Genomic DNA, 27,407 nt, shown 5'->3' with positions numbered 1-27,407 from the left:
CCCTTCTGCCTAGTCAGTATGGGGTTTGTAAACACCATTAAACACCCCTTTTGTGAATTCACAATGTACATTCTCCTCATCCAGCCCAACCAAGAGTCAGTGAAGAGGCAAAACTGAGACAGTAAATCTTAAAGCGAAACATCTTCCACTAACAGCACAAACTGGAGGAATTGTGATCATATAAAGATTGGAGAGCCTACAATTTTAAGAGGCTCTTCATATTTTTGGCAGCATTCTGCAAATGTAATTTTTTTGTCAATTTACTTGCTAAGATGCAGTCACCACAAAATATAAGTTGATGTGCTGTAGCCTTGTAACCTGGGCTGGGCTACATAGGAAGGTATTTTCAGTAGATGTTTTTTGCAGTAATTACAGTTGTACAACTATGTAGAAAGAGTGCATCCACACTGCTTCATTTATGCCATCTTTACCTAACTCCCATGTGAATCACTGCATTCAGAAAATTACCCCACATAACATTCTAGGCAGATATTCCATAGTGCAATATTCTGCCACTGGACTCTATGTATTTTGGAATTTTTCTCATGAGGCATTGTGCGATACCTACTGGAATTCTGGGACTTGGGAGCAAACTAACAAACTCAGATTTTCCTCTCATGGTATCCCATACTTCATCTGCTTTTCATAGATTCATAGAATGTCAGGGTTGGAAGGGACCTCAGGAGGTCATCAGTCCATCCCCCTGCTCAAAAAAGGACCAATCCCCAACTAAATCATCCCAGCCAGGGCTTTGTCAACCCTGACCTTAAAAACCTCTAAGGAAGGAGATTCCACCACCTCCCTAGATAACCCGTTCCAGTGCTTCACCATGCTCCGAGTGAAATTTTTTTCCCTAATATCCAACCTAAACCTCCCCCACTGCAACTTGACACTATTACTCCTTGTTCTGTCACGTGCTACCACTGAGAACAGTCTAGAGCCATCCTCTTTGGAACCCCCTTTCAGGTAGTTGAAAGTAGCTATCAAACCCCCCTCATTCTTCTCTTCTGCAGACTAAATAATCCCAGTTCCCTCAGCCTTTCCTCATAACTCTTGTGTTCCAGCCCCCTAATCATTTTTGTTGCCTTCCACTGGACCTTTTCCAATTTTTCCACATCCTTCTTGTAGTGTGGGGCCCAAAACTGGACACATTACTGTACTCCAGATGAGGCCTCACCAAAGCCAAATAGAGGAGAATGATCACGTCCCTCGATCTGCTGGCAATGCTCCTACTTATACAGCCCAAAATGCTGTTAGCCTTCTTGGCAACAAGGGCACACTGTTGACTCATATCCAGCTTCTCATCCACTGTAACCCCTAGGTCCTTTTCTGAAGAATTGCTGCCTAGCCACTCGGTCCCTAGTCTGTAGCAGTGCATGGGATTCTTCCATCCTAAGTGCAGGACTCTGCACTTGTCCTTGTTGAACCTCATCAGATTTCTTTTGGCCCAATCCTCTAATTTGTCTAGGTCCCTCTGTATCCTATCCCTACCCTCCAGCATATCTACCACTTCTCCCAGTTTAGTGTCATCTGCAAACTTGCTGAGAGTGCAATCCACACCATCCTACAGATCATTAATGTAGTTATTGAACAAAACTGCCCCCAGGACCGACCCTTAGGGCTCTCTGCTTAATACCGGCTGCCAACTAGATATGGAGCCATTGATCACTAGTAATAAAGCACCATTTTCAAACTGTTATGAGGCAGCATGAAGGAAACACAGTTGAGTGTTGCAATCCTAGCAGCCATTAATATGAACAGGATGGCCCAGATGTCAAGCAGCCAGCTTTGGAAGAGTCAGGAGGCAGCCACCAGCATAGCCACCATGATGCTGGGCAGTTACTTGGAGGAGGCAGAGGAGGAGGAGGTGGGAAACTGAGAAATTACTTCTTTCTGCATGACATTTTCATTTGGTGGAGCACTGCTTCTGGGCTCAGCTAACCAGCACTGCCTGGTGGGAAGGGATACTGCTGAAGAACTGGGATGACCAGCAGTAGCAGCAGAACTTCAGGATGTGAAAGACTAATTTTCCTCAAGACTGGTGGAGAGCTCACCCCAGAGCTGCAGTGCCAAAACACCAACATGAGAGCTCTCCTCAGTGTGGAGAAGCCTTTGACCATCACTGCCATCTAGAAGCTCACCACCTAATTTCTACCAGTCAGTAGCTAACCAGAGTGACTTTGACAGATCGACTATTGGGCTACTGTTATGGAGGCACGCACTGTTATTAAGAGGTGTCACCGCCCCAGGGGATAAAGATGGGTCATGCACAGGTTACTGACAGATTTGCACAGTAGAAGATCCCAAATTGTATAGGAGCCATTAAGGGGACTTCATGTCTATTGTTTGCCTCCCCACACACCAGACCTGAGTTCATCAATGGAAAGGAGTATTTCTACACTGTGGTGCAAAGTCCTGTTGATCACTGAGGTAGATTCACCAATATTAAGTTGGGGTAGTCTGGAAAGGACTATGATGGGGGGATCTTTAGAACTTACAGGTTTTTTAAATGAAAAACTGAAGACCATTATAGACAATATATATTCCTCCTGTCATTCTAGGAGAAAAGCTTACAAAACCATTAAAGGTATATTCACACAGCGAGCAGCAGCAAGTCTGAGCCTGGGTGGACAGACTGAGGTTCATGCTACAATGCTATTCATAGCTGTGTACACGTTCGGGCTTTGGCTTGGAAGCCTAGGGAAGGCTTCAGAGCCCGAGCTCCAGTTGGAGCCACAACATCTATACAGCTGTATTTAGCACCATAGCATGAGCCCTGTGAACCAGTCTGTCAACTCGGCTTTTGGAACTTGCTGCGGCAGCTTGTGTACACATATCCTTACTGGACATTTGGATATGAGAAAGGAACTGACCAACTATACTCTGAGCAGCTGTAAAATAACAGTGAAGTGTGAATTTGGAAGACTGAAGGAAAGGTGCAAGTGTCTTATAACAAGGCTGGATGCTTCTGAAAAATATGTGCCTCATGTTATAGCTGCTTGCTGCATTTTGCGCATCTATGGGAGCAAGAACCTCGTCAAGGGCGGGGAGGTAGAGAGGAATAGACTTGCAGAACTCTGTGTACAGCCAAAGAGGGTGCCTTTGCAAAATGTCCCAACTGGCCAGGAGAAGCAAGGTCAGGGAAACTCTGAGATGAGGTTTATTTGTATACACAAACTGTCTCATTTGATAAAACTAGCAGCTGATTTAGCCTTCTGTCTACCAAGCAGGCTACACACCAAAGGATCACAGAGCTGCAGGACTGTTCCCGTGCCCCCAACTCTGACACATGAGTTTTAGGGAAACCATTAAAAAAACCTAACAGTTTGCCTAACAAGCATAGACCAGAAAGCATTTTTTAAAAACATGTTACCCTAGACCAGGATGCTATTGTGTTTAAAGTGGAAGTGTAGATGTCATCAGATGGTAATTTATTATATTTCTTATTCACACCTAGATCAGATATAACACATTTCCTCTTGTCTTAAAGGGAGTTTAGATATTACACATCAAAAATTATGTCTGTTCTGAAGCACTCCAAATGTTAGTTTCTTATGGATATGCAATATCCCAGAAATATTACTACAAGTCCCATATGAGAATAACTTAAAATTCAAAGTTTCATCCTCTGGCAAATATATTAAAAGTCACTGATAGATGCGCTGATATGAAAGAGAGTTTCACTATGTGATGCAAAAGAGTAATTAAAGCAAATGACTGATACAAGGGGAAAACTAGTAAAAATCTAGATGAAAGCTAGGAAGAAAAATAATTGCTTGTGGATGAATCAGATATGCAGTCTGAGGAGTTACACTTGTTTTTTTTATTACCCTTGAAGATTAAGGAAACTGTGAAAACTGAAGTTGTCCAGACAACAGTTATCAAATAAGAGTAAAGAACAGTGATGACTGAAAAAAACTAAAATACAGTTTAGTCAATATAATGAATTTAAAAAGAGGAAATTACTTTTCTGTGAATTTAGTGCAACATACTTTTCATTGAAGAGAAAATGAACTAGATGGATAGAGACTCATTTGTACTCTGTGCTTCAGAGAACGCACTACCATAGGGACTTGAGGGAAAACAGGCTCTAAAGCAATAAAGAGAGACTTATGAAGGTAACTGGAAAATACTATTGCTTAAATCTATGACAGACCAATTCCTCGTAGGAGACAGCCAACAAGAATATTTACTGGGGGGGGTAGGGGACTGATTAAACATATCATTAGTGCTGAAGTTCTCTTTTTTCTCATCAGCACCAAATGCCCAGAAACTTCCTTTTTATTTGTTTTTTTAATACTTGACTCTTTTCTCTATGTTTCTCAGTTGTGAATGAATTTTCAGTCATCATGTATGTTGTTAGGAAGCACTATAAATAACCTTAAAGACCTGCTGACTGATCAAAGTTAGAATAGGAGTATCCACTCCCTATCAGATTTTCCATGTATTACTCTACTCTTTAGGTTTTCAGATACTGAAGAAAATAAAGGCTGACATCAGCTTTCATATTATCTACTGTGTTCAAAGCAGGGATAAGAGAAATCCTCTTATGTGGGGAAAAAACAAGTTCCAAATATTAAGGAACTCTGGTATATTTTACATACACATATTAAACTCACACACAAAGATTGTAGCCTGCTTATGAAGATAACCTTTAGAATGTAAATCAATGCAACACTGCCCTGATTCTACAGCCAAGATGATAAATGATAGCACTGAGTGAAGTTCCACCATTCATCTCAGTGAGATACAGACTCTGAATTTAACTTAACATTTTACTGTTGACCATTGTACTAGCATAACCCAGCTGACCCACTGTCTCTGATTATATCCTATTTATTTGCAAAGAACTAAAACTGCAGGCTCTGAAAGCTTTAGAAAACCTGATATTCTCTGATGCTTCAAATACTTGATCCAGCTACTATGGTTTTTAAAACTGACAAAAAAGCTGTTTACATTTATCCATTAACAATGGTGGAATCCCAGATAAAGCACATGGGATTTTGTGAATCTTCTATTGAACTTAGTTGAGCAGCAGTAACAGTTCACTTTGATATCACAATAAATCTTTCTGAATGAGTTCCTTTGTGTTCTGCAATGTTATCTTCCAACAGAGAACCATAAGCTAAAATGAAATTTCAGTTAAGCCTAGATTTAGATGTAGAATACCCCCAACTAATTTGGCTGTAAGTGTCATTCCACACAAAACCATGACTCTAGTTCCTTTTGTGGTTTTGTTTTTTTAAAAGGAGTTCCCTTCTCCTCCCGACCCAAAGAAATCCACTGGCATTTCCTGGGTGATGAACTGCACCATTCTAAGATATAAGACATATGAAACTTCTGTTATCTCCACCATCACAGAATTAAGCATGTGTGTTTGAAGTAATGGTAGATACAAGGCAGTTTCGTGTTTCCACAGGACTTTGGCAAACTGCATTTTGTCACCATCATTGTTCAATATCGGCATTGATTGGTTGATGGATAAGCTTAAAGAGGCAGTCGTTGGTGACACTGAGCTGAACAGCATCCTACTTTGATATCTTGAATACACTGATAAAATTGTCTTGTTGGCACAATATAGTGAATCACAGCAGCTGACAGCCAGTCTGGTTGGGCAAGAAGCAACATGCATCGGTTTGGTTAATCCCAAACTAATCCTTGGTCATTACCAGTAAGCAGCCTCCAACTCCAAATTACAACCAATTTAGTATTAACCTCTTTAGACAGGCTATCAAACAGATGGCAACTGTCAAGTATGTGGGCTACACCATAAACAGTGCTGGAGGATGCTCAAAATACATGGACACTTGTATAACAGCAATTGCTTCACGTTTCTAGCCATTTAGTGGCCTCGGTTCAGACATCGTGACATCAACCTTGCTAAAAATCTGTGAATCTACAGAATCACAATTATACCAACTTTATAGTAGAGCAATGATATGGGTGCTGAAGAAGGCTGAAGGGCAGTGGATTAATGTTTTCATTTCATCAGCTGCTCCACATAAGTGGCAAGACAAGATCAGCAATGACAATATTTATAGCTGAAACCAGCAACTACCTCTATCAGAACTGGTTTAGTTTCAGCAGCCATCTTGGTACAGACATATTATTAGGATTAAAAACCAATGAATTGCAGAGCACGTTTACCAAGGAATTCCACTCTATGGCCAAAAAACTCAGTGGCACTATCAGATCACCAGTGACAGACATAGACTGAACGTCGAGCCAGATGTCTTAAGGATTTAGCTAGAGATCAATCTGAGTGATGCTCAATCTGCAAGGAGGCTATGTTCCTTGGGATTTGTCTTGATGATGACGACCCCTGAATCAGAAAGCCTAATAGGTTGCACAAAAAACTTAGACCCAGATTTGTAAAGGTATCTAGACATGGGTGTGTTCAGCGTGACAATGCCTAAATGATTTAGGAGCCTATTTCTTATTTTCAAAAGGGACTTAGGTACGCAGCAGCCTAAATCCCATTGACAGTCAAAGAATTTGGTTTTACCTATTTTCTTAAAAAAAAAAAAAAAAAAAAAAAATCTTAAGAAATTATACACAAACACAAATACCTGTTTTACAAGAATGTTGTTTAGGGTGCAAAGTCAACCACTCAAAATTTAAGAAATACATTATGATACAGTCTTTCGTTACACAACATACAATCGCCGCTTCAGTTGGTACAGAGCAGAGATACACAAGGTATCAGAATTAAGGCTGGACAGAAAATCATGAAACTAGCATTTCCTAACTTTCAAATGTTGGACTTTGCAACTTTAACAATGTTCTTTTAATAGAGGGTATTTGTGTGTGTGTGTGTAATAATATACATCAGTGGTGGGCAACCTGTGGCCCATGGGCTTCATGCAGCCCGTCAGAGTAATCCGCTGGTGGGCCACGAGACACTTTGTTTACATTGACTTTCTGCAGGCATGGCCGCCAGCAGCTCCCAGTGGCCGTGATTCGCCGTTCCTGGCCAATGGGAGCTGCGGGAACTGGCAGCCAGCACGTCCCTGCAGCTCACACCACTTCCTGCAGCTCCCATTGGTCGGGAACTGCGAACCGTGGCCACTGGAAGCTGCAGGTGGCCGTGCCTGCGGAAAGTCAATGTAAACAAACTGTCTCGCGGCTGGCCAGCAGATTATCCTGATGGGTCACGCACGGCCCGCGAGCCACAGGTTGCCCACCACTGATATACATGCTAACACACACACACAAAACCATATCACTTGTACTCACCACTGAACAAGTGTGTGGCCAAAGTGAATCCTGCAGGCCAAACATGTCCAACCAAGTTCTAAAATGCAATTTGGTCTCCTGATGTCTTCATCTTGACTATACAGAGTTGAAATCTGAAAAATGCAAGTGCCAGCATACAAAGTTCCATCTTAATCCACAGATGGAGCAACTCACGCAGATTCCTGTATTCTCCATTGGCTGCACCTCCATGTTCATGATGAGGACAAATTCAATCTGTTCCAATTATTGAAAACTGTGTCCCTTTATTTATCAAAAGCTGTCAGCATGACCCTCAGTTGTACAAGGTTTGAACATCCATGCATTAAACTGAGAATTCACCAAACATTCTGATGGAGGGCTAAGATGGCGGACATTAAATAATAATAAACTACCTTACATTTATAACCTATCATTAAAAATTCCCAAAGCATTTTGCAAGGTAGGAGAGATTTATTGTCCTCATTTTATAGATAGGAATGCATCTTCCCTCTCAAATTACTTAGCAAGTATTTTTATATTAATAGTTAGAACCTATGAATTATTCCAAAAAGGACTTAAATTTATTGAAGTAATATACCCCTTGTGCAAACTACAGTTTATTATTAAAAACAGATACAGTTTACATACTCAGTTATCAGTTCACATGTAAAAATTCAACTCTCAGATTTTGACAGCAATCTTAATTCTGACCCAGGTCCCAGAAGACCTGTTTATAAACTCCATTAAAGTATATTTGACTGGCATGTATTGTATATCTTGAACTGTATAAAGTAAGCAATTAGTGATGCACATATTGCAAGAGTTATGCTACTGACACTCAGCAATTAGAAATTTTTCTCTCTTCTTTCATATTTGGTTTCTCAATTCATCCAAAAGTGACCTATCAATTTCAAGACCACAAAAATCCTCAGAAGGTCACAAATCATGGCTTTATAAGGAATTTCACCTGACCTTAGGAAACCCTTTTGATTCCTAGACATGTCACAAACCCTGTGCATCATTTTGCCATTCTTGGGTTCTATGTCATTTTGAAAGATACCACTTGTTTAACTATTGTAAAAACAGACTATTTACAGTAAGTAACCAGTGTTTTAAAACATTTAACACTCGCTATATCGTAATTTCTTTCCAAAAAAGGCCTCGCAGAGATAACAAAGGAACAATAAACTCATAGGAAGCCAACATTCCAAAGAAGAACAATTACATTTCACAGATCAACACATCTGAATTGTAAATATGTAACATTGTAAATAGAATCCCTTTAGTTCAATACCATATTTAAGATATCACAAACCCAAACATGTTACTCGTGTTTAATTGTTTGGTGGATTGAGTCCTAATATTCTATTTATTTTAAGTGCTTTGGCAGTTAGGTACTTTGCAGCTAAATGCCACTACCATATTAAAACACACAAATTACACACACAGGTTTTGTTTTCAAAGGCTCTTAAGGGAATTAGGTGCCCAAGTCCCACTGAGTTTCAGAAATACCAGGGGAAAAAAATCTAATAAAAGAGACCTAAAACCTGCCATAATTATATATACATGGGGTTCTCAACCTTTTTCTTTCTGAGCCCGCCCTCTCCCCCCAACATGCTACAAAAACTCTACGGCCCATCCTTGGCACAACAATTAGTTTTCTGCATATAAAAGCCAGGGCCGGCATTACGGGGTAGCAAGCAGGGCAATTGCCCAGGGCCCCATGCCACAGGGACCCCCATGAAGCTAAGCTGCTCAGGCTTTGGCTTCAGTCCCGTGTGGTGGGGCTTCAGCTTTCTGCCGAGGGCCCCAGCAAGTCTGATGCTGGCCCTGCTTGCAGGACCCCCGGAAACCTGCTCACGGCCCCAGTCCCCTGGTTGAGAACCACTAAATATACCATTTAGTTTAAGGCCTAATTGGACATATGTCCTGCATTATACCCTGAAGCCTACAAGAAGCAGCTATTTCATCAGAAGTTCATTAACTGAGAATTCCCTCCTACCTATGGTACTCTAGGAACGTAGAGCAGAAGGGACCCAATAAAACTCATCTGTCAGGACTGGATACAGGAGCAGGGGAATATTCAAACATTTACTATAATTTTGACAAATACTATAATTTGATTTCCCAGAGTACAAGATTAACGAATCCTGTGATGGTAAACATAAAACCTTAATCTGAATCACAAATCAATTTAATACAGTACAGCTCTTAGCAGCACAAGTTGCAGAGTGTGGTTTTTATTTCTCTACCAAATAAATAATTCTCTTAGGACAATAGAGAGTGGAGGGGAAATTATATATGACTGTAAGAAATCATTTTACTCACCTGCCCTTGCTGGGGTGATAAACAATTGACAACTTCTTTCACCATCACTGGTATGTGTGGTCTTCTACAATCTTCATCATCTGCACTTTGATATACCTTTTGAACTTCATGGTTATGCATCGTTTGTTTTTTAATTCCATAGTCATAAGTCACTTCCAGCCTTTCCGCTGAAGAATGTATATTTCTGGCCCAAATACCTACATTTATTGAGCTAGTTTCTAAACTGGACAGAAGCAATCGTTTGTAGAGTTGGCATACATACCGAAACAGCACCATACTGTAGTTAGGCCAACCTGGAAAAACAAATATTGGAAACAATTTTAAAGTAAGTATTTTAAATAATAGGTTGGGGAAGGAAGTGGAAGTACAAAAAAGCAGTCACACAACCCATGGTACAAAGTCCCAGAGAAACATTACATTGGCAGAAATTTAGATACATAGTCTCCATTATAATTTCCAATGGTGATATCCTTTCAGGATTTCTCCAAGGCCCTTCACCCAATATGGATGCTCCAAGCCGCAATGCTTCTCTTTACGTATTACCATAAAACTTTTGTTTCCTCTCTAGCCTATGATTCTGACTGTGGCATGACATATTGAGGATACTAGTATTAAAATGAAGTATATGATAAATGATACGTGATCATATCTGAGCACAAAGTATACAAGTAAAGCCAACTAGGCTTCATTACTTTAAAAAAGTGTTACTGTCCTTTCTATGGTTAACATGCTTTCAACATCAGCACACCACAGCACAATTAATTTTGTAGTGTTCCCTGTAACCAGTTAAAATAGGAAAATGATGAGAGTCCAACACTGTAGTTGGATTTAATACAGTGCTAGAATCATGTTATGATCAATAAAAACATTTGTAGCAGTGCACGATAACATCATGTAATCAAATCTCATACTTCAAAACATCAACTGTTCAAACACTGGATGAGAAATGAAACATCAGACCATTTGTCTGGTCAAGAATAGCTATTTTCATCAGGTTCATATTGTTCGTGATCATGACATATGCTTCTTTCATACTAAGTCATACCTAGATGACAAACCAGTAAGAGTACACCTACCTATCTTCTTTATTTTAGTAGTGGAGTGCTATATCCTTTAGGCCAGTGCTTCTCAACCCACAGGTTGCTTGCAGCCCAATCAGCCCATATGACATCCTTGGGGTCATACAGGTAGTATATATATTGTGTGGCTGCGACCCACATAACACATAGAGAACTGCATATGCGGCCCACAATGGTAAATAGGTTGAGAACCACTACTTTAGGCTAATTTGTTCTTTTCATAACAGAATGAATTGGCAGTTAGCTGCAAAGAGGTAAAAAGACGGGTTTTATTTACAGGAATTTTACATTTGTTTTCTGAGCAAATACCTCCTTCAGTCCCACATTTCATATGCTCTCTTACCATGCAAAAAAGAAAACACAGACATAAGGCCATCTGACAATATGCCATACTGTATTTTTATTATTAATGGAGACAATGTCTAATCCCATGATGCAATTTTATCTACCCAAATTTTAACTATTCTATTGATTCAGGTCTACCCATCATTCAGTCATCTGTTTGCCACAAAATGGGAACATGCTGAACCATCATTTTAGGAAAGTTACCTTCGTTATAATCTATGCCCCACTTGTTAAATAGCTCCACACTTTAAAAGGTAAACAAATTAGGCAAGTTCTCTGTAATCATTTATGTTCTTGTTCTCCAGAAACTGTTTAAGTTACTGATGGATCAAATTACCTACAAGGTACTTATGAATAGCTACCATCAATTGGCTTATCCCACCCTGTAACTGCAGGCCAAGTAAACAAAATTTATAATATTGGAGATTAAATTGTTGAAAAGGTGCTTGTCTCTTTATTTAATTCAGAAGTGTGCCTCACACCATGGCCCTGCAGTGAGTGCTCTCTAAGCAGACTATTTCACACCCCTAGAGATCACTACAAGATCAGAGCCAACATTAATAATCATTTAATTGTCTACATCCTTAACCAGAATTGCTTTATGTAGTCATATGAACCTGGTAAGATGTTATACATATATATATTATACTCAAACACAATTCATATCCCAGACAAATATATTGATGTTACTTCACAGCACTCTCATTTTAGGCAACTTTTTTGTTTAAAAAAGCAGGAGTCACATTTCTTCTAAAATTCATGCCAATTAGTATTTCGATCTATTGTTTGGACTGGGAGTTTGTAAGCGAAAACGTTGCTGTCATTTGTTGAAATGCAACTAGGAAGAGAAGATATAGCAGACGTACAGTCTCCGGTGCAGAAGAGTGAATGAATATGAGTCAAAACCTCAGCGAGCCTTTGGGGCTTGCGACCCACCCCAAACCTCGGGCGTGGAGGGGGGCAGGAGTGAGTGTGTGCTTGGGGGGATAACAGCACCATCCCACAGCGGGTGGGACGAGCACTCTAGCCCAGGGGGGAGAGACGGAAGCATCGCGGGGAACGTTAACTCGTTCTCAACGGACGGCTCCGCGGCGTCTGGTTTTACTGTGCGTCTGTAACGAGGCTTCGAAGTCTCTAAACCCGAGAGCGTTTGAGGGCGGCCTCCCCAACCCCCCTCTTCCAGCCGGGTCGCGCTGCGGGGGCAACTGAGGCCGCCCCAGTCTGTTCCTCCTCTCCCCCCGCGGGCAGGGGAGACTGTGGGAGTTGGAACAAGAGCCCGGTACTCACTGCAGATCACGCCGCTGCCCCTCTCTCGCTGCCGGGGTATGAATGCACAGCCAGCCCGGCCTCCCCTCCCCTTGCAACAAGGCACCGGTGTCTTCAGTTCCGCCTGCATGTTGCTGCTGCGGCGGCAGCCCCGACCTGTCTCATGTGGGAGCAGAGGATCCCTGAGGGACCAGGGAGATGTAAACGCTCGGAGGGGAGTGGCCCCCAAGAAACCGTTCAGGATCTCCCCCCGGGCCCCAGCGTGGCGTATCCCTCTCTCGACAGTCACAGTGCACTAGTCTCAAGCCAGCCCCGGGTACCCCCTCCCATCTCCGCCCAGGGCACTCTCCTCGATCACCCACGCCAGCGCCTAGCTGTGCACAGCCCGCTCCCCCCGCTTGTCTTATATACAAACACCTGCCCTTGTATATAAACACTTCGCTCTCCTTGAAACATACAATACCAATCAGCACGGCTGCCAACTGCAGACAAACCCACTAACACTCTTGTCAGTTGCATAACTGTACTTCCTGTACATAACCCACACGCATCATCCCGTCATATGCAATTCAATACACTAATACCTTATTGGCATGAAAAGCTATGCAACGTTGCGAACGTTTTAAAAGACACCTCGGGTATCTGCCAGTGGCAGATACGTAGGACGGACCTGCCCAGGTCAGGGTTTCGCACTGTATGGGGTTTTATCTCCGACACGTATTTGTCATTAACATCACAACCCCTACTGCTCCCACACCTACCTCTCAGCTGCATAGAAACATATGCATAAATCTGCCTCAGGTACATACCAACCTCTTCTCACTCACTCACAAACATACACCCACACAATCACCACTACAGTTATACACGCACAGCCTACTACAGAAGTGCCAGTCACGATTTCAAACATTAAGGCTGAGTAAAGTTTTAGTCCAATCCAGCAATACTTTGTGGGCATGCATGCTAAACTATTGTTAGTTTCCCAATCTCTGTTCTATCTTCCTCTTGAATGAATGTTGATAGTAGAAGCAGGGCTTGTTGCACCCATGCAGACACGTTCCCACTCGACCAGCACTGTAATCACGCATCCATAATTGTTTTTACACGGGTGTGTGACATACTACCTGCTGTGAGCCTGTGTATGCAACATGTCGAGACCAATGCATAGTACAAAAGATTGTTTGCGAATAGTCGTTTGCCTTTTAAAGTGAAATGTGATTGATTTCTACAATATTCACCAGTTCTGTTATAAAATTTGCTCAGCTACCTGTACAACTATTTGTGATGTATTCATCCAAATGCAGTACAACGTGGCATGTAGCCCTTTGAGTATCATGTGACCCCCACCGGTGGCTTAATGCACCTTCGTGCACCCCTTTGTGCACGATGGATTGCTGGCCCGCCCGGTAGGCCACCTGCCTCCCACCCCCAGGCAGAACAGGACCCTGAAAGAGGCTTCTCGGAATTATAGTCCCCTTTGTCACGTGACAACACCCCAAAAGGAACAAGCGGAATAAGCACGGACCCCCTAGGCACGGGACACGTTTTCCTAGCAGGAAGAATAGCGCTGCCCCCACCACCAGGCCTACCAGCACTGAACGGAGCCCGGATGGATCCCCGCTCCGACCAAATCAGTCCCACTTGCCCTCGGCGCGGTCGCACTAGAGACGTCATGGCAGTGCGGGCCAATGAGGTGGCGAGGGGAGGCGGGCCGCTTGTGTTTGAATTTGCTCAGTGTGAGGCTAGAGAAAGGGGGTGACGGGGGTACGGCCTAGGCCGAGCGAGCAGCGGCCTCTGCCCGCAGGTGAGTGCGGCTCCCGCTGCCCATGCGACAGGCTCTCCCTGGCCAGTGGAGGAAGCCCCCGGCACCTAGGGCTAAGCCGCGGGTGGGGTGCAGGCGTCTGAACGGGCTGGAGCCGCCGCCCGCAGAGGAGCCCGGCCCGGCGCTGGCGGGAGGACCGGGCTTTGTTACAGCTGTAACTATCTACCTGACACTGTGTGCAAATAATAATGGTGATATCCTAGAGGCGGGAGCTTGTAGATTGTTGTGTAAAGGAATTTGTATTTTGGGAGGGGCAAGAGAAATATTTATCTTGGTTATCAGAGGCCTGGTCATCATCATGATAAACGTGCTGTGAATTAAAGGGAAGCTGTCAGTTTAAAACTTGCACTTCTGCCTGAGAAACGTTTACTTCATACCTAACTTGTAAGATTATTCTAAAAGGAAAAATCCTGTTTTCAATTTATTGGATAGCACTTGTGTGTAGCTAGTTTCCTTCTTTCCCTTGTGTAAACAGATTTCCCTGTCGTTTGTGTGGCCCTTCCACACAGTGACAGAAAGACAATATGCTTATTCTGAAATGCTCAATCTTGCAAGAGTTGTGGGAATCTGCAACATGAAACTCTCTGCAGGATCAGGTCCAAAGATTTTAAAAGCAAAAACAAATAGAATTTGGGGATAGGTATAATGCCTGAAATTACCTCTGACTCCTTTGAAATTATCTGGATTTAAAGTTAACAATGTTCCTGTACATTACTTTTGCCACCAGACCACTAGAGTTTTATATTGACTCCATGTTAAATATTTTATTTGCAATTCGTTTATACTCAAGTGATTTAATGTTAGTAGAGGGGATAAATCAAGGCCATTATATTTTTTACGTAAAGTGATATTTACTGTTTTTTAAAAATCTGGTGAAACTAAGATTAGGGTTTACTGGGTGATATTACGTGGTGGTAACTTGCAGTAAAGGTGCCTGACTAGTTTAGAAATACAGTAGCAGTAATTTCCTAACTGTTTAAAAATAATCCCTTTTTAGTGGCGCTTTCTAAGGAATTCTGACAATGCTAGATTTGGAACTATTTTTAGATGTTTTAAAATCATTTAGAATGTTTCATTATTAATTGAGGATTTTATTTTGGAAGATAATATAAAGTAAGTATCTGGGTTTGCATACGCTGTACCATACCCAGCATGTAGGGTGTATGGGATTCATAGCAACACTGTGCATCACAGAAGAACTTTCAGGATGATGAAATAGCACTCCTTTATAAACTCCCAGTCCTGAATCTGCCCTATAAACAAATTCAATTTATTTTGTAGTTTCCTAAATCAACAGGAACTATAGAAATCTGTGGTCACCTACAGTTCATCTTTACCAGCTAATGTGTTAAAATGCAAGTGGCCTTGTTTACTTTAGGTTTTTAAAATGTTATCTAACAGTTTTAAAAACAACAACAAAAAACTTTTATCCTGGTTTAGACATGCCTTAGGAAAACAGCACTGCAACAGTTCACATTTGTATACTTATATTCATAATCATGAGGGCTAAAACTCTTTTTTTATAAATGCTTAACTAAACAATAGCTTAGTGCCCTTCATCATCTCACTCACAGAGAGGAAAGTTACCATTGGAGAGTAGGTGAGTGTATTTATTTTCAAGCCCTGCTGTGAATTTTTAAATTAAATATACTTATATTTAGACCCCTATCTACACTGTTGAAAGGCACAGCTTTTAAAAATCAATTCAGTTTCAAATAGCCAGTGTTGATCAATTATTTTCAATCCAATTATGATTCCTCCATACTGGTGGAAAAGCTATGCTAGTTGAATTAATTTGAAATTGTTTCCTAGCAGTCTCTTTATTTAGCATTAATCATTTAATTGGTGATCCGTTTTAAGATAAGTATCCAGTTAATAAACTTATCCAGCTATACTGGATGTATCTCACAACCTGACTTTTCCACAGGAATATGGCTCCAAATTTGATTATGTAAATAGTCTAATATTCTATGGGCTGCGTTTTTTATTTTGTAGTTATTTAGATGGCAGACACTTGGCTCATAAAAGGTAAAAAGTGGTATTTCAATGCTGTCAGCTAAAATGTGTTAGATTTCTGCCCTGTGGCTGGCAGGATTTTATGGGCTTTCTACAGTATCTTGTTCATCAGCACAAGTAGTTCAATATAATAATCTAACAAATATCTTTGGTTCACTTACTGATATCATAGGGTGGGGGGTTAAGGCCTAGCAGAGAAATCAAGAACAAATACACATTTTAATTTTTTTTTTATTATTATTTTTTTTCCCCCTTGATAACAGAATATGAAGTCTTCACATTTGTCACATAAATTTGTCTTTAGTTGATAGGATTTGTTGATGGTATTTGTTACTTAAATACAGTAAAAAAAAAAAATCCTATCAGGATGGATAAAATCATTTTTTTAATTCAATTTTTTTTATTTTGTTTTTTGTTTTAAATCCTGTTTAAAATGAAATCTAAATTTAATACAACATATGTAGTAAATATGAAACATGTTTTGATAAAGATACAGTTATGTAGCCAAAACATGTAAGGTTGTTTTGTTTAATAAAAATAAATTTTATATGATATTCTGTATGTTTAATTACATTCCAGTTACCATCCTAATACACACACATAATGAGAAAAAGTTTAATTATTTAGTAAATAGAAAATGGTGAATGATATACTGCTTAACATACTAAAAACGTGCAACTAATAAGAGTCTGAAAATATTAAGTATATAAATATAGGGTAACCTTTTAAGTACCAAAAAGATATACCAAATCTAGTATAAAGGCTCTATTTAGTTGTAAATCAATGAGAATGTACCTTTATTTAGAAAATAGCTAAAGTACAAATGGAAAAGTTGACTAAAATCAACTGTATAAATTAAGGCTTTCCTCTAGGTGATTTAAATGAATCCATCCTGAATAATTATCTCTGAAGCCTGGGGCTTGGTGGTCTTACAGGTACCTGATTATTACGTTTGGCATTGTATGTAGTCTTAACAGTGCTCAGAAGCATAGGACTGAGGAAAGGGGCAGAGAGAGTGAGAAAGTTGATTGACTGTAGATCTACCCTGCTACTGCAAATGTGCAGCTTAGACTCGTTAAAAGTTGTCTTCTCTCCTGCCATGTTGAGATAACATAGTTATTTGTGAGAACAGTTCACATATGGCTGGCTGCAAACCCAGGCCCCATTCCTGTAAATTGCTCCGTGCAATGTCTATTGACTTCCATGCAACTTGGCATGGGCACATGGGTTTAGCTGTGCTAAATGGACTGGGGCATAAGTAGAGCCCTGTGGTTTTTTTGCAATATGAAATGAAAAATTCACTCAGTGCAGCAGCTCCTGTATGGCTGAGTCTGGCTCCCCACTCTGGGCTTTGTGACCTGGCACACACGGTTGCAGCACCACTCAGGTATTGGGCCCAGCTGTCCCTCTGTAGTCGTCATGATGGGCAGGTGGCCAGATCAAATTTGAGTGTTGTTACAACCTGCAGCCCTGGGTTGCTCACGGCACCACTCAAATTTAGCTTGGCTATGACGCAGGGATGGGCAGGCCAAACCTGAGTGATGCTGAAACTACGTGCACTGGGTTGCAACACTTGGAACCCAGGCCCAGTCCTGCAGGACAGGATTCACCAATGCTGGGTGGACACAAGAAGTCTTAAAAACTCTCTGCTGCAGTGGCATTCAGTTCAAGCAAGCGTAACAACTATGAATGCTCCTCCTCCTGCCCCACTTCTACTCAAGCAGCATATAGCTTTCTGGACAGTGCAGAGGAGGAGCTACTTAAGAGACCATGCTATAAACAGAAATAAAGTAGAACAAAAACTACTAATCCATGCTGGGTGTAAGATTGTGAACCAAAGACTTATGGGACTATATACTGAATTATTGTGATATGGTACGATCCCCTTGTTTGAAGAACATTGATAGCACAGTTTGGGGAAGCTTGTGCAGCTACTTCTACCCAAAGTGTACTTGTTCCATGAATATACAGGGTTTTAGTTTCCATTGCTTTCAGTCCTACAAAGAAAAAACTTAATTAAAAATGATAAAAAAAACCCTTCTTTTATTTCTGATTTATTACTGACTGAAATGGCAAGAAAAAAAAACCAAAAATGCTGATTTACCCCAAATTCTGATTATTGTTGGCTTTAAATCACAAGCTTTCAGGAATGGGCCAACTTCATTTGAAAGATGTACATATGCACTGCTCAGTCAGGATAGGTTCATTAGCATGTAGTGTATTCTGTATATACATCAATCAACAAATGCAACATCACACAGCAGCAAAGTTCAAGGGCTAAGCTTAAATCCGAGCTGTTTTGCAGTCTTCAAATGGGTTTCTGTAACCTGACAGAAAAACATAACTTGTACTATATGGGGAAGCAGTGAGGTTGAAAATACTATACTTTTTCAGGCTAATAGTTTATCTGATTTCCTTTAGCAATATGATTTTTTTTAATCTGGTTATCTCCAGAAGTGTGGGGTTATTTCTTTGTATGTATATATAGATAAAGCTGTTGTGTATTGTATATAAGTTTTTAACAATAAATTAATTGTTCTGGACATTATTTAAAGAATTGGACGCTATGCTGGAAATGTGAGAGTATTATTCCTTTGATATCATAAAAAGGCAAATGGCTGTAGATTGATCTTAATATAAGAAATGTACTACTTAAGTCTTGATGAAATAACTTTTTAATAAATTAGAAAATTGGGCTTGTGTGTTTGGTAGATGTTGTTGCCTTGGACATGAGCTAATAGCAAAGCTGTAGCTACATTCTGAATTCTAAAGTCATCTTATAATTGTTTTCATTTACAGAAGAGATTTCAGTTGCTTGGTCTGGAGAATTCTTCTTGGCAGCAAAGAAGAACTAAACGAAAGCATCATCATGTCTACTGCTACCCAGGAAGATATATGCAATCATGTGAGAGTGGTAGTCCGTGTCCGTCCACAGAATCAAAAAGAGAAAGAAGGCAATTTTAGCAAAGTGCTTCATGTTGTAGACAAGCACATGCTGGTCTTTGATCCAAAAGAAGAGGAAGTTAGCTTCTTTCATGGGAAGAAAATAGCATATAGGGATATTAACAAGAGGAAAAACAAGGATCTCAAATTTGTATTTGATGCTGTTTTTGATGAAAATTCATCTCAATTAGAAGTTTTTGAACACACTACCAAAACTGTGCTTGATGGCTTTTTAAATGGATACAATTGTACAGGTAACTTTTCAGTTTGTCTCTGTGAATTGACCAAGTCATATTTAATTTCTGGAAGTCTCACTTAGGTGCTAAAATGGATTTTGAACAGTTGCAGCTTCATCACTAGCAGTCAGAGGCAGGAGATTCACTTTTTATTTTGTCTCTCTTTTTACATACACAGACCAAGGAGAAGACCTATGTTGTAAGAAATTAATATTGGGATTATAGTAGATTTCATAATTGTTGTAGTGATGTGGTACTCATATTTAAACTAATCTTTCTGAAAATTCAGTGCTTGCATATGGCGCAACAGGAGCGGGAAAGACCTACACGATGCTGGGCTCACCTAAAGAACCCGGAGTGATGTATCTAACCATGATGGACCTTTACAATTGCATGGATCAAATGAAAGAAGAGAAACTGTGTACTGTTGCAGTTTCATATCTAGAAGTAAGCTAACAGCTATATTCTGTGTATTGCTATCAATAAAGAATATTTTCATGTATAAAATAGAGTGAAATCTGTCTGAAGCAACTATTAAGGAGTGACACAAACTGGGTGCTTAAGAGAGATGTCCTAATAGAAATAGAGCAGAACCGTACTCAACGATTTGGAGATGTTTTAGGGTAAATCTTAAAATAGGATGCTGCCTAATAAGAACAATTTCTTCTAAAGATTTCATTGAATACTCCAGTGATCATCAGTATTTTCCAAATGATTTAATTATACACCCTTATAAAACACACACATATTATGTGCAACAAAATATCCTTGAGTTGGCTGAGCACAACTGAAATGCCTATGAATAGTGTGGAATCACTTGACTGTAATTCAGACTCAGTTTTTCCCCTTTCAGTTATGAGACTTTTTCAAGTTGTTTGTTTTGAGGTTGCTACAGTAGTGCTTAAATTGAAAGGTTTTCTCTGGTAGAATTCAGAAAACAGTTATTTGAAGATAAGGGCATTTCAACTGAAGCTGCTTTGCCAGTGGTTTGTAGAATAAGTTATCTACTACCACCTCCTTCCGTTGTTGGTTGTACTTGACCCCTTCTCTCCATCACAACGCTACTCTTGCACGTTGTTCTCTTGTTCCTGTTAGGAGGAGGAGCAACAGCAGCTGTAGCAAACGAAAACAATTTGATCTTTCAACTCATGCTAGAGCACAGAAAAAATGTGTAGGATCAGTACAGATGTGCTCAAGTGTTTCTGTATTAGACATAAACGTGTCTTTCACTGCATTCTACCCAAGTGCTTCACTGGCAAAAAAAAAAAAAAAGTTTGCGTATGTTGCTGCTACATAAAACTACCCATCAAACTCCACTCTTTCACCAACCAGTGACAAGATTGTATCCCTTTCATTTCACTGCTGCTTCTTCCAGTGCAATTGGGAGAGGGCTACTTTCATAAACAGTAGCAAAGAGGCATTCCACATTAAGATTGTGGTAAGGGTTATAGATTCTGAAGCCTAACATAACCTTTTAGAATAAGAAATAAGACTCGAGCAAATGTGTACATACCTCATTGAATTTTAGCAAACCGTGATGTCCCAATATAATTGGTAAGTGTTACAAATTATAAACTGATAAATTATACTCTGCAGACAATCATTAATCCTGGGGAAAGAGTTGGACACTTGAACAAACAGGAATACATGAAAGTGGAGCAAAATTATTCTTGTTTAATCTCAAGCACAATAAGATTTAATTTTTAATTTTTTTTTTTTCTTCATTTCTTCTGGAGGTCTACAATGAACAGATCCGTGACCTGCTAGTAAATTCAGGACCACTGGCTGTCCGTGAAGATAACCAGAAAGGGGTGGTAGTTCAAGGATTAACATTACATCAGGTATGTAAATAATACTTTTATCTTGCATAACGCTATCCTCTGAAGATCATTCATTTTAAGGCCATATTAACACTACAAACCTTGGTCAATGAGAGCAACATCTGCATAAAGCTGCCATATTTAGTAGTCACGTGCACAAGTGATATACTGGGTTCCTTGCATTGGCACTATGCATACTTGCCAGGAGTGCTTGTGTCAGTGCACAGTGCAGTGAACTATGGGTTCGCAGTATGCAACCAGTCAGCACTCTCTTTTGGGAAGTTTGGGCAATGCGTGATGGAGCAGAAACAAGTTGCACAGAGGTGATTGGGTGCAAGGGGTCAGCTTCCTAGTGTATAATTGTCTTCATCCCATAATGTCATCTGTATCCTATAATTTTTGCACCTTTTTAAAAAAGAAATGCAATGAACCCACATGGTCCCCCCCCTTGCTGTCTGCCATCTCTGACAGAAGCATAGTGTAGAGCTGCGCAGGCTCCATCGTTGTAATTGTTGCAAGCACAGGACACACATCCTCCAGTATTTGCAGAGTTGAATCAGTGGGGAATACAACCACTTCTTGGGGGATGGATTGCTGTGGGACATAGCAAGAACCAGTTCAAGGTTGCTGGTGGAGTTCACAGAGCAGCTGCAGATAGTGGAGTGCTGCTTCTAGGCTCGAGAAACAAGCACTGACCGGTGGGATTGCATTGCGATAATGAGAAGTAGGCTGCAGTACTTTTGGATGCACAAGGTCACATTCCTAGATATGTGTGCCAAGTTCACCTCAGTCCTTAATGCAGAGGCACCAGAATGAGAGTTGCACTAACAGTGGAAAAGTGAGTGGTGATCACATTGTGGAACCTTGCCATTCTAGATTACTACCAGTCATTTGGAAAATCCATTGTGGGGGCTGTTGTCATGCAAGTGTGCAGGGCCATTAATCTGCGGCTATGCAGGATTATGACTCAGCAATATGCAGAACATAGTGGATTGATTTGCAGCAATGGGATTCCTGAATTGCAATGGAACAATAGCATTTTGGCACCAGACTACCTTGCCACAGACTACATCAACAGAAATGGCTATTTTTCAATGGTTATGCAAGCATTGAGGTATTACTGGGGATGGTTCATCAACGTTGGCTGGTCATGGATGGTGCATGACGATCATATCTTTAAGAACACAAACACAGGACTGTTCAGAAAGTTACAAGGAGGGACTTTCTTTCCTGACAAGCGGATTACCATAGGTGATATTGAAATAGCATAGCGATCCTGGAGGACTCAGCCTACCACTTACTCCCCTGGCTCATGAGTCTGTACACCGGCTACCTTGACACCAACAAAAGATTGAACTACTGGCTCAGCAGGTGCATAATGATAAATAAGCTTTTAGTAAATTAAAGGAACACTGGCATTTACTCACAAGATTGGACCTCAGTAGAAAAAAATCCCAGAGGTTATAGCTGCCTGCTGTGTTCTGCACAATATCTGTGAAGCAAAGGGGGGAAAGTTGCAGAGGTGGAGTGGCTGTGTGCTGAGTTTGAACAGCCAGATGCAAGGTGTTAGAAGATCTCCATACGGACCTATATGGTTCAAACAGGCTTTGAAAGAGCACTTTAACAGTGAGCCACTGTAATGTTTTGAGGTGTATTGGGGCCTGTTATGAATTGTGTGGTGCTTGATGTACATCAGTGAATATGACACTTAGCAGACCTATTAATTTTATGATATTTGCTGTACATTTATCATTGTTACACTTTTGTCACTGATCCTATGAGTTGTCACACTGTATAGTAACAAGTAAGCGGGTGCTCTTAGAATTGCTAGGCACTCTTCAGCATATGTTGGGAAGTAGGAATTATTTTCCAAATAATGGAATTTTATTCAGGAACAAAATCAATGCAAAGAAAACTGTTCAATTTAAAAGCAAATACATTAAAACCTTAATAAAGAATGGAACAGAACTTAACAAGGAGAAAATATTCATGTGCATTTCACTTGTGCATAACGCAACTGTGGCTTTCACAGGTCAGTGTATGTGAAGCTGTGGTTGTCCGTAATGTTCCCCAGAGTGGAGTGGTAGGAGGAGGGATGCAGCCCCCGATGCCACATGGAATGTTGAGGAGGGATATAGAGAGTTGCTATACTGGAATTCTCCATGGACTACATAGAAAGGCAAGCCCATGACTGTTAAACCTCTAGGTCAACAAGAGTCTGTAGCATCTGTTTGTTGCCAAAGAAGTCCCATTATGTCCTGGTACACCTCCCTCTCTTTTTCCTGCTGTGACTCCTGGGCCTTTCTCTTGTCATCTTTTTCCTTTTCCAGGCTGTCTACAATGTTGACCGTCCATGCTCTTTGCTCACTCTCTGATGCAGCACTCGCTTGCATGATCTTACTGAACATGTCATCCTGAGTCAACTTTTTCCCCTTTATTATCTGACACAGGTGTTCTGCGAGGGGAGAGGACCTCCCAGGGAACCCCCTTCCCTCCTCTTTTCCCTCCCTCCCCCCACAATGGCAGCAGCTGTAGATAAAACACACTGAGGTATCTTTGTCAATATAGTCACACTGGGGAAAATTTAAGATTCAGAACTGCCTTCCCTAGAGTTTTAAACAAGGCATGCTAATTGACATGTCTGCTTCAGAGTACTTGTGCATGGTGCCACTCACAGCAGCAGTCAGGATGATATGGCCCTCCAGAGGTGAGGGAAATGAGAAGGGAATTGCTTGCATGAAACTATGACTACCGGGTAATAGTACTGAAAGCTGACACCATTTTCCAAAGGCGATGATGATTTTAGCCGATATCTTGCTCATGAGGGTAACAAAGGCACAGAGAGCACAGCTGCTGCTGGCGTCCCAAAGCCACTAGACCTGTATGCTGCTAGCCTGTGTACTGCAGTGGTGCCTGCCGAAGTTGTCGTTGAGTGGCATGGGGAAGCCTCCGATCCTGGAGGAAGTAATAAGGCTGCCATCCCTAGAAACTTTTGGGAGAAGATTTGCACAGTAACTCCATGAAATTTTCATTGAGATCTCAGAAGGATTCAAGGAACATAAACTGCTCCAGTTGGCCCTCCCCATCACCTATCTCTACAGGGAAATGAAAAGCAGATAACTCTCTATTGTACTGATATGTCAGCTGAGTAAATTTAATGAAAAGTTGATAGCTATGTTCTGTTTAGTTGGGTGTGACATCAGTACATCATTTGAATGGGAAATACAATTACACACTTATCTGAGGTTCAGTCCCCTGCATCGGGCTCACCCATGCTGGACTGCCAGGACGGACTGGACTGGATTGCGATGGAGTCTCAAACAGTTCCTGGCTTGCTACATAGCTGGATCCCAGCCCACCCTCCTCCTCCTCCTCACTGTTCACGCCAGGAGCCTGTGGCTTGGGCTCTATGGAGGTATCCACAGTGTTGTGCAGGGTGGTGGTGAGATCTCTGCCAAGTGTGACATTCAGCTCTTTGTAAAAGCGGCACATCTGCGGCTCAGCACTGGATCAACTGTTGGCATTCTGATATGCCTAGTGTAGTTCTTTTGCTTTCACGCAGCAGTGCTTCTGGTCTCTATCTTACTTCTGCATCTGCCTTGTACACAATTTTCTCATAGATGTCCACGTTTCTATGTCTGGTCCGTAGCTGTGCTTGCACAGCCTCTTTTCCCCACTGGCCCAAGAGATCCACTATCTCCTGTCTACTCAAGACGGAGTGTGTAGTTGGCATGGTCAGCCAGGCAGTTGCACATAACAAGGGAGAGCTGCTAGGTATGCTTGCCAAGCTGGAGAATCAGGAAAAGGCACTTCAAAAATTTGCAGGGCTTTAAAGGGGAAGGAGGCCTTCTGGTGTCTATGAACCAGGGGCAGCTGAGATTATGACCAAAGAGGTCAGTGTTTGGCATTGTTGGTGGTCTATTAAGGTTGATATAAGTTACAGTGTCTGCACTCACGCTGCATCAAAGTCAGTACATCAACCATGGCTCAACACAGCTCAAGGAAGTGGTGTTGCCCCATTACAGGGACAGAGTACTTACATCAGTGGGAGACAAATGTAAGTGTAGACACATGCACAACTAGGTCAACGTAAGCTACTTTGAGAACTTAGGAGTGTAGACCAGGCCTAAGACACATAGCTTCACCACAACATCAGGGGAGTTTTTTTCCTTTTTTACAGACTTGGAGACTAAGCAATTTGCTTAGGGCATGGCTACACTTGCTGATGTAGAGTGCTTTGAGTTAAACCAGCCTTCATAAAGCGCAGTAGGGAAAGCACTGTAGTCTGTCCACACTGACAGCGCACTGGCGTGGCCACATTAGCAGCTCTTTCAACGGCCACAGAGAGCAGTGCAGTGTGCTGCTATCCCAACATGCAAGTGGCTGCAACGTGCTTTTTAAATGGGGTGGGGTGGAGTGGAGTGTGACAGGGAGTGTGGTGTGAGGGTGGGAGAGTGGGTTTTTGGGGGGCTGAGAGCACGTCAGGATGCTGTCTTGTAAGTTCAGACATTCTCCCCCCCCCGTGCGCCTCTCTCCGCATTCCACAGTAATGGTTGCTTTGTCTCGGAGCAGATAAGCATGCCGGTGGTCAAACAGAGTTTTCAAAGGGCATATCCAAAACAATGACAAGAATGACCACTTGACTTAAGGGGATTATGGGACGTTTCCGGAGGCTGATCAGAGCGCGGTAATGCAACAGGTTGTTCACACTGACGCTGGGGCGCTCCAGTGGGGGTGCATCAAACGTTATTCTACTTGCCGAGGTGGAGTACCAGGAGCGCTCTAGCCCTGGAGTCAGAGCACTCTACGTGCCTTGCCAGAGTGGACGGGTAGTGAGCTAGTGCGCCCGGGGCTCCTTTAATGCGCTGTATAGGATGACCAGATCACTGATGGGAAATATCGGGGCGGGCGGGGCAAAAAAAAAGCTGTTTTTGCAGGTGCCGGCCATGGCTGCTGCCCCTTCCCCTCCTCCCCCCAGGGCACATGCTGCACGTCCCGCCGCCCCATGGGGAAGGAGCCGCTGGAGTGAGAGGCGCGGGGCTCCGGACCCCGGCAGTGGCAGGGGAGAGCGGCTCAGGGCCACGCGAGTGGGCACAAAGCTTATCAGCTGGGGGGGGGGACCCCAGCCGGCTCCTCGCCCTGCCCTGTAGGGGGGTAGTGTTCCCGCCCCACGCCAGCATGTCCCGCCGGCCGCCGCAGGCCAGGTAAGGAACAGAGTTTCCCCCTCCCCCTAGCTCCTCAGCTGAACGGCATTCCTCCTCCCTCCCAGGCTTGCTGCTGTAATGCTGGCACAAGCCTGGAAGGAGGAGGGGGGTGGTGGCCGGCTTCCAGTTCCTGTGGCTTGTGAGTATGGGCACCGGGCAGGCAAGGGGGCTGTCGTGGGGGCTCGGCTGAGGAGCCAGGACGAGGGGGGAGAGGGCGACTCGGCTCCTTACCTGATCTGTGGCGGCCGGCGCGACATGCTGGCGCGGGGCGGGGAGCCGGCCGGGGTTCCGTCCAAGCTGATAAACTTTACATGGCCACTCGTGCGGCCCCGAGCCGCTCTCCCCCGCTGCTGCTGCGGTCTGGAGCCCACTCTCTACCTCCTGGGGGAGCAGCCCCCTGGCCAGCCCCCCTTGCCCGCCCAGTGCCCCTACTTACCAGCTCCAGGAACTGGAAGCCGGCCACCATCCCCTCCCTCCAGGCTTGCCCTGCCATTACAGCAGCAAGCCTGGAAGGGAGGAGGAGTGCCACATGCATGGGGAAGAGGCGGGGCCAGGGCAGTGATTTGGGGAGGGAGCCAATGGGGGATGGAGGGGGGGGGGTCGGGGGGGGGGGCAAGAGCCCTTCCAGGAGGGCAAAATTGCTTGTTTGTCCAATGTCCCGACCGCACATTGGTCGGGACGCGGGACAAACAAGCAAATATCGGGACAGTCCCGATAAAATCGAGATGTCTGGTCACCCTAGCGCTGTAATTCACAAGTGTAGCCAAGCCCTTAGTTATACAGTGACTCTTTCTATGCTACATAATTGAACTAGTGGTGCTGTTTCACTAGTTCACTTATCAGTGTAACTATTAGTGGTGCTATCCGTTCCCACTAGCCATGGTGCTTTGGTTTCATGTTCACTGTAGCTTTGCTGTGCATTCTTCTTCATTGTTGCAGTATCTCTGTCTCCCGATCAGAGTGCCCATCAGAGCTGCCTGAAACAGTGTTTTCTGGATAACTTCTAGAATATTTCAGCTAACCTGAACCCTGTGTGTGGGAGTGCAGAAAGGCCATCTAAAGTTCACCGGTCACTTCTTGGGGTAGAATGAGAAGACTCTGCACAGTTTGAAGCTTTTACACAAGTAATCTCT

General features: G+C 42.4%; 2 protein-coding genes across 8 annotated transcripts in view; one reads left to right on the top strand and one right to left on the bottom strand.

Moving 5' to 3' along the window:
* Positions 1 to 13,889, bottom strand: part of METTL15 (methyltransferase like 15) — a 202,365-nt gene extending 188,476 nt beyond the window's left edge. The window contains exons 1-3 of one of the 6 annotated variants that reach the window (XM_034769867.1): positions 13,823 to 13,864; positions 10,620 to 10,866; positions 9,544 to 9,836 (exon numbers count right to left, since the gene is read on the bottom strand). In XM_034769867.1, coding sequence (XP_034625758.1) covers positions 9,544 to 9,819 — 276 coding nt within the window. In that variant the 5' untranslated portion in view covers positions 9,820 to 9,836; positions 10,620 to 10,866; positions 13,823 to 13,864. Of the gene's footprint in view, positions 1 to 9,543; positions 9,837 to 10,619; positions 10,867 to 12,254; positions 12,594 to 12,691; positions 12,714 to 13,822 lie in introns of those variants that run through there. The other 5 variants (XM_034769868.1, XM_034769866.1, XM_034769865.1 and 2 more) reach the window with 5 other exon arrangements.
* Positions 13,890 to 13,937: 48 nt separating this feature from the next.
* KIF18A (kinesin family member 18A) overlaps positions 13,938 to 27,407 on the top strand; it is a 111,489-nt gene continuing 98,019 nt past the window's right edge. For both annotated transcript variants that reach the window (XM_034769862.1, XM_034769861.1), the window contains exons 1-4: positions 13,938 to 14,037; positions 18,871 to 19,268; positions 19,540 to 19,697; positions 20,987 to 21,091. In XM_034769862.1, coding sequence (XP_034625753.1) covers positions 18,941 to 19,268; positions 19,540 to 19,697; positions 20,987 to 21,091 — 591 coding nt within the window. In that variant the 5' untranslated portion in view covers positions 13,938 to 14,037; positions 18,871 to 18,940. The remainder of the gene's footprint in view (positions 14,038 to 18,870; positions 19,269 to 19,539; positions 19,698 to 20,986; positions 21,092 to 27,407) is intronic.

This window comes from Trachemys scripta, chromosome 4 (genome assembly GCF_013100865.1).
Source record: "Trachemys scripta elegans isolate TJP31775 chromosome 4, CAS_Tse_1.0, whole genome shotgun sequence".
Taxonomy (NCBI): Eukaryota; Metazoa; Chordata; order Testudines; family Emydidae; genus Trachemys; species Trachemys scripta.
The sequence above is the reverse complement of the archived record's forward strand: the minus strand, read 5'-3'. Positions and strand labels throughout refer to the sequence as shown.